Source organism: Malania oleifera, chromosome 2 (genome assembly GCF_029873635.1).
Source record: "Malania oleifera isolate guangnan ecotype guangnan chromosome 2, ASM2987363v1, whole genome shotgun sequence".
NCBI classification, from domain to species: Eukaryota; Viridiplantae; Streptophyta; class Magnoliopsida; order Santalales; family Ximeniaceae; genus Malania; species Malania oleifera.
In genome coordinates this window covers 29,990,260-30,006,086 of record NC_080418.1, presented here as the reverse complement: position 1 = coordinate 30,006,086, position 15,827 = coordinate 29,990,260, and the positions used below count along the sequence as shown (strand labels likewise).

The 15,827-nt window shown below is 36.8% G+C and overlaps 1 protein-coding gene across 1 annotated transcript; it reads right to left on the bottom strand.

Moving 5' to 3' along the window:
• Window positions 1–12,483: 12,483 nt before the first annotated feature.
• LOC131149493 (lysM domain receptor-like kinase 3) lies at window positions 12,484–15,114 on the bottom strand. Its single transcript, XM_058099963.1, has one exon. It carries the CDS (start codon window positions 14,084–14,086, stop codon window positions 12,686–12,688), a length of 1,401 nt encoding a protein of 466 aa, XP_057955946.1. The 5' UTR covers window positions 14,087–15,114; the 3' UTR covers window positions 12,484–12,685.
• Between the last annotated feature and the right edge of the window lie 713 nt (window positions 15,115–15,827).

Below are 15,827 nucleotides of genomic sequence, written 5' to 3'. Positions count from 1 at the left end.
CATATATACATAACACTTCCTAAAAAGTCCCAAGAATACTGTGGGCTCCACAGACCAGCCCAAAACTCATCCCAAAAACTATTTCAACTCAACACCACCTCTACCTCTGAGCCGGCCTTACTCGCCTCTCCGGATTACCTGAAATGTTTAATAATTTTGGGGTGAGACACCTTTTAGTAAGGAGAAACATGTTATCACCAATGTGTGGCATATGAGTTAGTTGACAACATATCAGTTAATTAAAGTTGTATACGATATATATCAAGAAAACATTTGAATAATAATACATGCTTACATCATATAGAATATGGAAATTTCTGAGTTTCCTATTCAAAAGTATTTTTATCTATAATATGTAATCTCTGCTTTATGTGTGTACTATACATAGCTATATATCTGTAAACTTCCCCTTAGATGGCTATATGTCATGACTTATCCCCTCATGATTGGATTGTGCAGCCTGAAGGTGGGGCTAAACACTAGTTGGCCCTCTAGTGCTAGCCTAACTGTATGCATATCTGGATGCCTATAGCACGAAAGGCCCGCTCCACCTGGTCCGGATGCTAGGGAGCTCACAACTTACCTGAGGGCATAATCAGTTGTATCATACTCTATTTGAGACATATGGTTGCACTATCTATACTGTAACGCAACGGTTCCATGCCCAAAAACACCCTAATCCTGAAAACACAATACCCTAGTTTTACTCTACAAAACACCAATATATTCCCATACAACACAAAATCTAAACTCAGATAAGTTTGGTAATACTAAAAATGCTCAAATAATCAACTTACCCTGGTTTTGGGATGGTGTCTAAGTTGGCCTAACCAACAATCTACTCTAGCAGACTTGAAAAGAATCTTCCAAGGAGTAGTGTAGCGGCTTCTGATCGTCGAACCGACAAAGAATGAAGCCGGAATCATATAAAGAAGGGGAGAGGGATGGTTTTAGAGAGAGAAGGGGTTTCCTACACGAATATCTCGCTGAAAAACCCGAATTAAGCATATTTATAAACTTGTATTCGTTGACGAGACACGTCACCTCATCGATGAGTCCATGAAGGGAGTTCATCGATGAACTCTAATCACTCATTGATGAACTTTAGGATCTGCTAAACCTCCTCTTGGTAAATTCTCGTCGACGAGACACGTGTCCACGTCGACGAGCCCAAGAAGGATGCTCATCGACGAGAACCCTACGTTCGTCGACGAGACCCTGTGAGTCCTTTTTTCAATTTTTCCTTTCCATCCCTTTTGTTTTATTATTTAATTACTATAATTCTTCAAGTCTCTACAAATTACATGTCTAAGGAAATTTTGTCTAGGAAAGTGGAACTTAAGCGGTCCATTGTGACCCCCCACTTCCCTAGGAATTTACCTGGTGTAATTTAGCATAATCATCACGGAGCTCCATTGCCATGTCAGTAGACACATCAGCACTAGGCCCCACTTACAACATCAATGCCACATCATCATCGTGCCCACTTGTCACGTCAGTGCCACGTCATTGTCGGGGTCCCACCTGTCACGTAAGCAGTTACTTAACGACGTTAATTAACGTCATCAGTAACGGTGTCAAAATATTCTATTAAGTGGGAGTATCTTCCATTAAGTTTAATGAAAAGTTGATCGATTTTGACCAAAAGGTTTGACCAGGTTTTCGTTTTTTGAACGACTTGAACCATTTCTAAGGTTTCTAGTTGTTTCGAATCCAACCATGATGTCCATTTATGCTAATTCCATCGCCGGATCGACAAATTGAGATGTCAAACAAAAATACCTCAAAGATCGAGATGTTTAACGGCACCAACTTCGGTTTCTGGAAGATGCAGATCGAGGACTACTTGTTTGGTAAGGAGTTGCACTTACCATTGAAAGGAAAACTAGATTCCATGAAGGAGGATGAGTGAGAGTTTCTTGATTGAAAAGCTCTTAGAGCTATCACGATGAAGTTGGTAAAGTTTGTTTCCTTTAATATCAAGTACAAGACAACCACCAAGTCTCTTATGGATGCGCTCTCTAACATGTATGAGCAGTCATCAGCCACCAATAAGGCACACTTAATGAAGAAGTTATTTACCATGAACATGTCCGCGGGTGAAAGTTTTAGTAGACATCTAAATAATTTCAACAAACTGTCGGATCAACTTACCTCAGTTGAAATCAAGTTTGATAGTGAGATTCGTGTCTTACTGATTCTTAGTCAGTTGCCTGAAAGTTGGAAAGGTATCGTTACTGTGATTAGTAGTTCTGCAGGAAATTCAAAGGTGAATTTTGATAAAGTCGTTGGCATGATTTTTACGAAAGAGATCAGGATGTCAAACACCGCTTCCCCTTCAAGTTCAGCATTGAATGTGGAAAGTCAAGGGAGAGATTTATGGAAAGGAAGCGTGAATGGCCGATCAAACAATAGCGATAGATTTATGTCCAGGCGATCCAAATCCAAAAATCCCAAAGGTTCCCAGTGCACAAAGAACATTAAGTGCTAGAACTATGGAAAGTTTGGTCATTTCAGAAACTAGTGCAAAGGTCCAAGAAAGGAATATAAGACGAAGACAGAAGCAAATGTTGCTTTAGAAGAAGGTGATATGTTGATATGCTCTTTGGAAAGCAAGAAGGAGTATTGAATCTTAGACTCTAGAACCTCATTTCATGCCACTTGTAGTAAAGATTGCCTAGAGGAGTATGTCATGTGACTTCGGTAAGGTATACCTTGGCAATGATCAACCTTGCAATATAATTGGCAAGGGAATTGTGAAGATCAAGATGAATGGGTCAATATGGAAGCTGAAGGATGTCAAATATATTCCAAGCTTGAGAAAGAACTTGATCTCAGTTGGTCAACTGGCAGATGAGGGATACATCACAACATTCATTTGCGATGAATGAAAGATTTCAAAGGGTGCATTGTCGATTGCACGAAGTAAGAAAAGTGGAACGCTTTATGTGACTTCTAATGCATGTATGTCTATTTCAGTTGCTATAGGAAATGTTGATAGTAACATTTGGCATCAACGACTTGGTCACATTTGTAAGAAAGGACTCAAGGCGATGCACTCAAAGGGTAAGTTGAGTGATCTATGGTTAGTAGATATTGATATGTGCGAGGATTGCATACTTGGGAAATAGAAAAGAGTTAGTTTCCAGACATACAATGGTACCCCAAAGAAGGAGAGACTTGAACTAGTCCACGTAGATGTAAGTGGGCCAATGACCATCTCATCCCTAGGTGGAAGGAATTACTTCGTGACGTTTATTGACGATCACTCTTGGAAGGTATGGGTTTACTTCCTGGAATAAAAATATGATGTCTTTGATGCTTTTAAGGTTTGGAAAGCAATGGTTGAAAATGAAATTGGTTTGAAAATCAAGAAGCTGAGAACCGATAACGGTGGTGAGTGTGATGACACCGGGTTCAAGAAATCCTGCTATGAGCATGGTATTAGAATGGAAAGAACTGTACCAGGTATGCCTCAGCACAATGGCATAGCCGAGCAGATGAACCAAACATTGACTGAAAGAGCTAGAAGCATGCGTATACAATTAGACTTACCAAAGAAATTCTGGGAGAAGTAGTTAATATAACAGTATACTTGATTAATAGGAGTCCATCACTATCATTGGACAACAATCTACCAGAAGAGGTATGGAGTGGAAAAGAGGTGAGACTTTTACATTCGAAAGTTTTTGGTTGTGTAGCATATGTGCATGTTAATGATCATATCAGAAGCAAGCTTGATCTAAAGTCCTAGAAATGCACCTTCATCGGTTACAGTGAAGATGAGTATGACTATCGCATTTGAAATGATGAAAACAAGAAGGTGATAAGAAGAAGAGATGTTATTGTTAATGAAAAGGTGATGTATAAAGACAGACAGACAACAAAACCAATAGAACCCGCAGAACCAGTTTAGAATGAAACAACCTATGTAGACTTGGATGATATCCTAGAAGGTGTCGAGACACAACAGCGAAACACCGAGAATCCTCAGGTAGAGGAGACACAACCGCAAATTGTCGAGATTCCTCGAGTAGAGGAACCTGTGGAGCATACTGTCACACCACTGCCTCCTACTCTAGCTCCAGAGCTTAGGAGATCTTCTTGGCACCATGTACCAAATAAGAGGTATATGAATTATTTACATCTTACAGATGGAGGAGAACTTGAATGCTATGATGAAGCATGTCAGGTGGGAGATTCAAGCAAGTGGGAGCTTGCAAAGAAGGACGAGATGAAGTCCCTCAACTCCAACAAAACATGGGAAGTAGTTAAGTTGCCCAAAGGTAAGAAGGCTCTTCATAACAAGTGGGTGTATAGGATCAAAGAGGAGCATGAAAGATATAGGAGGTACAAAGCCCGATTGGTAGTCAAAGGCTTCGAGCAGAAGAAGGAATTGACTACACTAACATATTTGCACCGGTTGTGAAGTTAACAACCATCAAATCAGTATTGAGCATTATTGCCTTAGAGGGCCTACATCTTAAGCAGTTGGATGTGAAGACAACATTTCTTCATGGTGATCTTGATGAGGAGATTAATATGCACCAACCAAAAGGATTCTCAATAAAAGGTAAAGAGGATCTTGTGTGCAAATTGAAGAAGAGCTTGTATGGTCTCAAACAAGCTCCCAGGCAATGGCATAGAAAATTTGACAACTTATGCATAAAAAATATTTTCAAAAGTGCAATGCTGACTACCATTGCTACTTTAAGAGGTATCATTCTAGTTATATCATACTATTGCTATATGTCAATGACATGTTAGTTGCAGGATCATATATAAGAGAAATCAAGAAATCGAAGTAGCAAATGTCAGAGGAGTTTGACATGAAGGACTTGGGTTCAACCAAGCAGATACTTGGAATGCAAATCTCCAAAGATAAACAATAGTGAATGTTGCAGTTATCTTAGTCGAAGTATCTTAGCCATGTTTTTGCAGAGATTCAACATGAGCAGGGCTAAGGTAGTAAATACGCCATTGGTCGATCAATTTTGTCTCTCCAAGGATCAAACTCCTCAGACAAATGAAGAGAAGGACTTCATGGCTAAGGTACCTTACGCCTCAGCCATTAGAAGTCTTATGTACGTCATGGTTGGTACTAGACTAGACATTAGTCAAGCAGTTGGAGCTGTCAGTAGGTTTATGTCAAATCCAAGAAAGACTCACTGGAAAGTAGTGAAGTGGATTTTGAGAAATCTACGTGGCACTATTGATAAGTGCCTATGTTTTGGCAAAGGAGATTGAAAATTTGAGGATATGTTGGTTCCGATTTTGCAGGTGAAATTAATCATCGCAAAAGCACCACCGGATATGTTTTCATTGTTGGCACAACAGCTGTTAGTTGGATGTCACAGATACAGAAGATTGTTGTTTTATCCACTATAGAAGTTGAGTATGTAGTAGTGATAGAAGCCAGTAAATAGATGATTTGGCTTCAAGGTTTGTTAACAAAGCTCGGAATAAAGTAGGAAAGAAATGTTTTGCACAACGACAATCAGAGTGCAATACATTTAGCAAATAACTCTACATTTCATTCTAGAACCAAACACATTGGATTAATATATCATTTCATCAGATCTATGTTAGAGGATGGAGTGTTGACACTGGAAAAAATCCAAGGTAGCAAGAACCGACAGATATGTTGACAAAGGTGGTGACTATAGAGAAGCTAAAGTTATGCTTAACTTCAGTTGGTCTTTATGCTTGAAGATAGATTTGAGCACATCATTATCTATATACTGGTTGAGATAGTATCTCTGTATCTAAGTGAGAGATTGTTAAGCTGAAATGGAAATGAAGAAAATGGAAATGGATTAAATGGAAATGGAATTTTAAATGGCCTTGAAAAGGATGAGTTGTAGATAAAAATGAGCCATGGAGGAGCCAACTTTCATGCGCTGGAATGATAATGCCTACATGCGGATTACACACCACAGTTGTGTAATTATGCATTTAATTTCATGCATTCAAGATCATAATTTTAATTAAAATGTCCAATTTTGTCTAATAGTTTAATCATTGAGCTCACCCTATAATTTTAAGATAATTACCCTATATGTTGCCGAACATTTATGGACACTCGTGTTTGATTATTGCATGATAGTTTTTTTGAACATTAAATTTGAAATTAATGTACACGGGTCATGAGCATGAAGAGGTGCCGTGTATATGAGGTGGAGTCCAAATTAAGACCATGAGCATCTGGGAGTTTCATGAACATTTAAAGGATAATTTTCGAAAGCCGAGTCATGCGAGTCATGCATGCAAAGAGAGGTAATTTTCGAAACTACTTTGTAATATATGCGTAACTCTCATCCAACCTCCAATTCAGATGATTCAAGATGGTATAGAAAGATAAGAGAACCCTCTACAACTTTCATGTTTTGTGTGTTGAGAAAAACTGGCTATAACAAGGTCGAAATTGGAGGTGAAGGTACCATACGTTGATTTTATGGATTATTTCGGCTCTACTTCGTAATCTGGGCATATCTTTCTCGTCCAAGCTCTAATTTTAGACGATTCAAAATGTTGTGGAAATCTAAGGAAATTCTATACAATTTTTGTGTTTTGAGCCTTGAGAGTTACAGGCTATAGGAGGGTCGAAATCGGGATTGAAAGTGGAGGGTAGACCGTGTGCTTTTGAGAAAAGAAATGAAAAAAAATAAAAATAAAAATAAAACTAAAGGATGATGTGACCCGGCCATGTAGTTGGGTCCTCTTGGTGGGGCGCTGGGTGAGATGCACATGGATAGGAGGGGGAGAAAACACAAAGAAACACAAAGAAAAGGAATTGAAAAGTCAAAGAAAAGGAATGGAAAAAGTAAAAAAAGAAAAAGGAGGCCAATTAGCTTTTCTTGGTGGGGGCCGCAGACAAGGAAAATATAGAAACATGGGAGGGTTTTCTTGGGGGGGGAGGCCGTGAAAAAAAGAGGAGAGCTAGGGGCGTGAGGTCGTGGGCATGAAAACAAAAATAGGGTTTGGAGAGTATTCCTCTGCTGGGAGGCCGCACCACACGATGAGAGTTAAAATTTTTTTTCTTTTTTTGTAGACCACAAGTTGCAGGAAGCCATAGCAGGGGACTTTTTTGGTTTCTTGTGGGGCGCTGTGAAGACACTCACACGACTAGTAAAGGAGATGTGATGGCACGTAGCAAATTAAAATCTTTTCGAAATCAGAAGGCGGCGAACAACGGTGGTGCTTGGGGTGTTCGTGGCGAGCGAAGACAATACTGCGAGTGTTGATTTTTCCTCTACTCTCCAAATAAAAGAAAACATGGTGAAATCTTTATTATTGGATTTAATTTTCATAATGAACTAATTTTTGTATTTTAGGAAAACGATGTAGCCCAATTTTAAACTATGCTTGCTCGTTGATGCTAATCTGAAGTAGTTTTCCTTTATGTTTGTTTGAGTTATTCTGCGTTTAATGCTTTTAATTAACTGACCATTAATTAAATGATATTAGTCTTATGATTTGCTACCGAAAGAAGGGATTATAGGATAGATCTTGGATAATTCAGCATAGGTAAATATAGAGATCGAAAGACTTGTATGAACCTACGTAGCATTAAAAATCAAAAGTCTTATTGCGTTCTTGCATTATTAATTTGCATAATCTTATATTAAATAATAAACAAGAATAGGTTCTGATTGGCTATCGAAAGAGACTTTTGGAAAAATTGGAGATTTACTAACAAACAGAGAATACGAATTCGAATTGGTTAGATGAGTAAAGCATAGTGAGAAACTAGGTGAAATCGGTTTCATAAAAGTTTTTACCCTCATTAATTTGATACGTGGCAGTCAGTTTTATTTTCCCTTGAGCAGTTTATTTAAAGTTGCCTTATTTCAATTTCGTAGTTTAAAATTGTTAATCTTTCTAAATAAAATCAAGGTTAGTATAATTTCGGTACTTGATAAAATTAAGACATCAATCCCTGAGGATAATACTCTACACATCATTATATTATAAAACTTTGATGTTGTGCATTTGCAATTTTGCACCGATCAAGTGTTAAAATAACCCATTAAATATCCCAATTACTCACTTCCTTTCCTATCCAATAAATATGGCTATAAAATAAAGTAATTGTACGTGAATGAATATAGTGAAGTAAGTGAGCGATGAGTGTGAGAGTGCTGAAAGTGAGAGAGAGAAAAGTGTGAGAAGAGTTGAGTTGAATGTGTATCTCCTCCTCTTGTTTTTCTCTTAGGTCATAGTATATTCGGTGTGCTCCGTGGACATAGGTCAGAATAGACCGAACCACGTAAATTTAGTGTTCTTATTTTGTGTGCTTAGTTTACTTATGTGTATGATTATTGTTCCTAAATTCCTAACACTTCCCCTCTTTCTAATCGTTGGTTTCAGCCGGCCAGGAATGATGTACTTTTGCAACAGCAGCAGGGTCACAACTTTCTCTCAGATCATTCATCTGTGTGCCAGCTCCTGCCCCAAACACTAGCACGCCCATGTATCTGCTAGCCATCGAACATAGGTAAAAACATTTATCATATGAATTTTGGGTCTACTTCCATCTTCTTATATTTTATTTCCCCGACATTTGTGTTATATTGTTGTTATTGATGTATATATATTGATTTGTTTCATCATGTTCTTTAATTTGGTCATTGGCATTTTGCGTTTGTGAATGCTTGTTTTTTTTAAAAAATTATATAAATTCGTGCTTCAGATTTTTAAAATGTTGCCCAATTAAATAACAAGTTGTCAATGTTGTTTCCTTGTATGGGTGAATCCATTGCTCTATTAAATTTGTTTTAGATTAAATTCAAATTTTAATTTGCCATAAAATTATCATGTATATAGTGATTGCTTTCAGTTAATAGATGTTTTCCTTTTCCTAAAACATGCATTTGAAACCTCGCTACAAAGGATGACAGGAGATTTATTTCAAAAATTTTACCTAGCGAGATGGCTATAAAATATTCTACTTCACAAATCTTATACGTATGATGAGAAATAATACTCATTTATGGACATGAGCCAAAGTTTTATTGTCAATTTAAAACTTATCTGTTCATTACATATATATTTCAACTAGACAAGTTATTTTTATAAAATATTTCAAAAGCTAAATGTACATTATTTAGTATATCAATTTAAAGAAAATCTTATCTTGACACTAAAATTTGTTTTTTTATAAATAAAAATTATTGACTTTTTGAATTCGATCCCTGTTTTGATTATGACAAATAACGGTATCTCATTTGTGCATTGAGCGTTTGAACATGTCAATAATTCTGGAAGCACATATGATGATACAAAATGAAAGCTGTAAATGCACTTAAAGATCATACCTCGGCGTATTCCAAGGAGCAGAAGAATGAAATTTTCATTTATTTTTTGAGTTGTAATATGTAATTTAGGGTTGAATGTACATGCATATCATATGATTATTTTGAAAGTCAATTAATGACCTTAAATTGACTATAGGACTTCCAAATAACATGAAAAATCCTTTTCATGAAATGCCTAACTTATACAAAGGTTTTCAAATGGTTTTAAAGTTAGAAGAAGGTAAAAATTAAATTTTTCAAAAGGGTCGGTCAATCGGCCAACTAACCAAATAGTAGAAATGAGTAATTTTATCACTTAATTTGATCTTATCTCAAAATATGTTCAACATGAAAATTGTGCCATTTTTCCTTAGTTTTCTTTTGATACCAAGAATGTCTAAATTGGAGTTACATAGAAAATGTTATAGCTAAAACACTGAAAGGTATCCGTAACAGAAAAACTTCTTTCATGTTTCTTCCGTCTCATTGATGGACGTTTTTCTCAATACATAACTTCTTATCTTAAAAGGTGTTCAATATGAAAGTTATGAAAATTTCTCTTAAATTTCAGTTGATACTAAGAACACCCAATTTAGAGTTGTATAGATAAAAGTATGGTTAAAACACTAAAAGGTGCCCACACAGAAAATCCGAGGACAGCCGACCGAGCTTGGCCTCAGCCGGCCGAAGCTCGCATTTTTGAAACCTCAGCCGACTGGGGCTTGGCGCCAACCGACCGACCATCTCGGGAGCACCCTAACGTCCAGAAAATGGCTAGTTTCTCAAAATATTATAATATTTTAACTCCCCCAACCAAGACCGGCTCTTCACAATACGGGGCCCTAGGCGAATGATTTAATTAGGGATCATTAATATTTTGTTTATTTTTTATTTTTATTTAAAATTAATTTCACCAAACACAATGATTTAATTAGGAGTCTTTATTATTTTATTTTATTTTAATTTTTATATAAAATTAATTTCACCAAACATAATTCCATAAATAATATTAACATTATTATATTAAAAAAAATTTAGGGAGGCAAGCACCTCATTTGCCTAAATGAAGAGCTGGCCCTGCCCCCAACGGCTACATAACGACTATATATGATTTTTGCATATAAATAAAAGCCTTAAACACCTTAAAAATGTTAGAGAATCCCTTTGTTGATTTAGTTTATCATTCTTTGATTCTCCTATCTTTTTCTACCCCATTTTTGTTCTTAAATCCTCATCTTCTCCTACTACTTCTTGAAAATCATTTTTGGGGAAAACATTTTTGAGGTTTTTATTTGGAGGGCTTGAGCTTATATTCATGATCATAATATATAGCTTGAAAATCTCGTCATTGTTTTTAAAAATTAAAGTTTAAATTTCTCCTACTCCTTTATTTTGAAAAATATTTTTGGAGAAAAATATTTTGGAGGTCTTATGCTAAAAAGGCTTGAGCTTATATATCCCTTCATATATATATATATATAGCTTGAAGACCTTTTATTATTGTTGTTCTTCAAAGATCAAATTTATCCTACTATTCATGAAAATTCTTTTGGAGAAATTATTTTTGTTATTCAAGTAAAGGCTTGAGCATATAAATAATGTCATATATATTTTTGCTTGAAAGCTTACTTGTTTTTTAGGTTAATCATTTAGAAAGAAATCCCTAATTTCTCCTACTCTTTTTTAATGAAAATATTTTTTTAGAGAAAATCTATGGGTAATACAAGATAGCTTTGAGCATGTATTTATTGATACACACTTTACTTGAAAAGCTTCTTGTAAAAAGCCTTGAGCACATATTCAATTATATATGTTTATGCCGGTTTGGTTCAGTCCGATAAATCGAACTGGGGAGTCTTCGCCCCGTAAGGAAGATCAATTGGCTCAACCTAGTAATTGAGTTGGGTTTTGACACCGTTCGTAAAGTGTGGTTGGGTTTTGGCTCCACCCGGTTAGTGTAGTTGGGACATTTCTCGCCCCATAATGAGAGGTTGTAAACGATTTCTATTCCGTCCGTTTAAGTGAGCAAGTTAGTAAAATCTTTGGGTGGTTTGCCCATGGTGAGGACGTAGGCTAGATTTACCGAACCTCGATAAAAATACTCTCTCTCTCTCTCTCTCTCTCTCACACACACACACAGACAAATTTAAATTTCCGTACTTTAATTTCTACATGTGTATGAATGTTTACTTTTGTCATAATTATTTTTCATACGTGCATTTTATTTTAAATGAGATATGATGTGGTGAATCGGAAATGTTCAAATTAGCAAAATATTTTTAAATTTCAATTCACCCCCCATCTTGGGATCCCACCTAAAATCACAAAAATACTTGTAAACACAAAAAATATTTTTTACGTGCACCAACTAGTATATACAATTATTTTAAAAAAGCACAGTTTTAGAAAAAAAAAAAAAGGCACCAATAATAATAAATTCATAAAACATATTTATCTCAGAGCTACCAATAAATTACCATAAAGTTTCCTTGCAAATCAAAATTTTCAAGAAGTACAATGCAAAATTAAATTGCTAATCTTATTTTTTTTCCACTGAATTTTCTATTATTTCTAGTACCCTTCAAGTATAACTATATTTTTTAATTGTCAAAATGAATTTAGTTTTTAAATTGTGTGGTTTTATGAGCCAAAGTTAAGGTGGTTTGAGTAACCATGACAAAATTTTTATTGAAATTTTCAACAAAATTTAGAAAAAATGAACACTTTTATGAAATTACAAGAACTCATCAAGAATACTTGATTTGGATTTTTATTAGATTTAAACAAAATATAATATAAAATTGTATTAGATTTTATCAAATTCATCTAAATCTAAATTTAAGATCTAAAATCCAACTGCAACTTCATTTACAAAAATTTAATAGGCAATCAACAAATGATACACAAATTATTTTTAAATTATTATAAAGTATTTCTTAGGACTAGTATAAAAAATTATTATTAAAAATTTTATATCATTAAAATAAAATAAATAATGTTTGTGCATAACAAGTGATACTTAATAATCTATAATTGATTGTTGAAAATAAAGCTAAATGATTTGGTGAGTGGAAAAAATGGTACTATTTATTTTATTTTATTTTAGTTTACATTAATACCAAAGTGCTAATATCTTACAAAACAAAATATACAATTACGAAACTCACCATTATTCTAATACTAACACTTAAATATAAAATTCTCTATATTTTTAATGTAAAGAAATCATAAAATTAAATTTCAGTCCATACATTAATTTTATGAAACTCTTCTGACTCCTGACTGTCCCCTAACATTAACCAAACAAAATGGGGGAGAAAAAATCATACGGGAAAAAATCTGTTGATTAAGATTTTCTTTTTGTCGAGGAAATAACATATCATCATTCATCATCTAGGGGCCAACGAGAGTGATATACCAGTGGGAAGCCTCACGCTGTCGGACCAAATTCTCGACTTTAGATAAAGCTTGGAAATCTTTCCTGCCACGCGGCGCATGTTCGGCCGCTTATCCGAATCCACGTGTACGCAATCCAATGCCAGACGCGTCATCTCCTCCGCTACCTCCACCGGGAACGAGTCGTTCAGCCTCCTGTCCACCCACCGCCTCACTCTTCCCTCGCTCCCTCCCCCACCATCGTCGCCGCCTCCTCCTCCTTCGCCTTCGCCTTCGCCTTCGCCTTCGCCGTCTATCGCTGCTCTTGCCGTCTCGATCACCGATGTTCTGGTGAAATTGCCTCTCTCCTTTTCGAATTTGAATTTCAGCGGCTCTTCCCCGGATAAAAGTTCCAATATCACCACTCCGAATGCGTACACGTCCGATTTCTGCGTTGCCACGCCCGCGGATCTAAACTCCGGCGACATGTACCCTCTCGCGCCTTCGAATTGCGTCGCTCTGCTGTCCGATCGCTGAAATTTCGAAGATTTTGAAGACAACGATTCCTCCTCTACAATCTCGGTGATTTCGCCGCCACTCTGCGACGGTGGCGGAGGAGAAACATGCGCTCGATCGTCGGTGGCTTCGCCGCACAGCACCGCCGTGCCGAAGTGGCATATTTTGGCGTTGAACGAAGGCTCCGTGACGACGATGCTGTTGCTCTTGATGTGGTTGTGCACGAGGGTTATCTTCAACCCTGTGTTGTTGTGGATGTAGTCGAGACCGTGCGCGAGGTCGGTGGCGATCTGCATGCGGGAAACCCATGTGGAGAGGACGGTGAAATCGGGGCTTCTAGGGTTCCGGAGGCAGTCGGCGAGGCTTGCCCCATTTACGAAGTCGTACACAAGGTAAATGTGACTTCCAGAAATCGAAACCCCCAATAGCTTAATTATGCTAATGTGGTGGCTCCGGCACACCACGGACAACATTTCTCGCAGCTGCGCCGTCTCGATCGAGCGCCGGAACTTGCGCTGGAACACAATTACGTCCTTACGACGGAGTGAGCACCGCCAGCACGCGGCGGACGACGACGGAGAGAAGCGCTTGGCGAGGAAGTTGTTGGTGGCGGAGCGGACCTCGGCGAAGTCATAAATGTGGGGGTTTTCCGGCAGAGAGTCGCGGAGGCTGGAGAGCGAAGTTCGGCTAGAGGCGGAGGTTCTCCAGCTGGACCCTGTGCCAGTGTCGGTGGCGGTGGCGGTCGCGGGATTGCTGGTGGAGGGATCTGAGGTTGAAGAAGAAGCTCCGGAAGTAGAAGGTCTTGTGGGCCTGCGAGGTCGGGGAGATTGCACGGTTCGCGGGCTTCGAGCTGCTGGACTGGGCTCTGCTACTTGGACGGCCCTTTTCGATTTGCACATATGGTGGTAGGAGGGGAAGAAATATGAAAAAAAAAAGAAAAAAAGAAGAAGCAGATTTGGATCAAAACCCTAGAAAAAATTGAAGAAAGAAAGTTCAGTATTAGGATAATTCAGGATGGGGAAAGCAGGATTGGGGCGCAGGGAGGTTGCGGCGGAAGCGATGAGCTGAAAGGTGAGAACTGGAAAATGGGCGGGGAAGGAGTGGTGGGGAACTGGGGACAGCTAAAGTGAGCCGGGTGGACGTGGCGCACAATAGAAAGTGTGAAACGAGAAGAAGAACTAACTTGGTTTCCGCGGAACTAACCGGAAAAGGGCGGGAGTGGACCCAGTAGTAGCGGTGGCATTGCTCTGTAATTGACCAAGATAGATGACGGACCAATCATATTGAGAATGATTGGACCGTTCTTGTGTGGAAAAAATGCGCAGAGATACGAGTTGAGTGTTTTCTGAGATTATGTTTTTTTTTAAAAATATATTAAATAATATCCCTTTTTAGGAAATATTTTTCTGAATGATTTTGACGTAATCTTACTACTTGAAGTAGCAAGATTTACTTTTGAAAAAAGAGTTCGTGTCGACGCGTGGTAAATTTCGCTGGTTCATCTAGCGAGATTTGCTTCGAATACTTAAATGCTGGGCCACCCGCCATTTGACACGTTGCAAATCTCGCTACTTGGAAGAGGGAGATTTACTTCGGATTTGAAATGTCCATTCACCCGGCTATCGACGCGTGGCAAATCTCGCTGGATGAACTAGCGAGATTTGCTTCAGCCTAAACTCAATCGTTCTTCCTCCTTCCATGCGCGAACGGAGCAGTACCTGTTTGCAGACGGGGAGGAGCAGAACTGCAGGTTACCGTTGAAGGACTCCGGACATTTGCGCAGGTGACTGTTGCCACGAGTAGGGTTCAAACCATTGAAAGCGTGCGTATATAAATTCGAGATGGGGTAAGACACATTTTCAATGTTTGATTCATAAATTTTGAAATTAATTTTGTTTGATTGAAAGCTTGTTTGATAATTGGAGTTGATTGAGTTTAGAGTGCTGAAAGTTTCGTTCGGAAACACTTTTCTTTAAGGTTAGTATTTTTATTTTTGTATTTGAATTTTCTTTTTTATGATACTGCCCAAAACATGTAATTTTTTTTGTTTAGAGTACTTATACATATTATTGATTACGTATAATATATATGCATATATATATAAACATTTACATAAATACATATAAATGCATACATATAATAATAATAATAATAATAATAATAATAATATATATATATATATATGTATGCTAATATGCGTACCTATACATATAATACACTTATACATATTACTGTTTAAATATAATATATATGCATATATATAAACATTTACATAAATACATATAAATGCATACATATAATAATATATATATATATATATATATATATATATATGCTAATATGTGTACCTGTACATATAATACACTTATACATATTACTGATTACATATAATATATATGCATATATATAAACATTTACATAAATACATATAAATGCATACATATAATAATAATAATAATAGAAATATATATATATATATATATATATATGCTAATATGCGTACCTATACATATAATACATATATTAACATACTAAAATACATACATATATATACATACTACTTACCTAATGTTAAACAATATACACAATAATACTAAACATATAAATATTAGATATAAACATATTAATATATGAATATGC

Excerpts from the sequence above, each read along its gene's own strand:
- LOC131149493 (XM_058099963.1), bottom strand. The coding sequence starts at position 14,086 with ATGTGCAAATCGAAAAGGGCCGTCCAAGTAGCAGAGCCCAGTCCAGCA.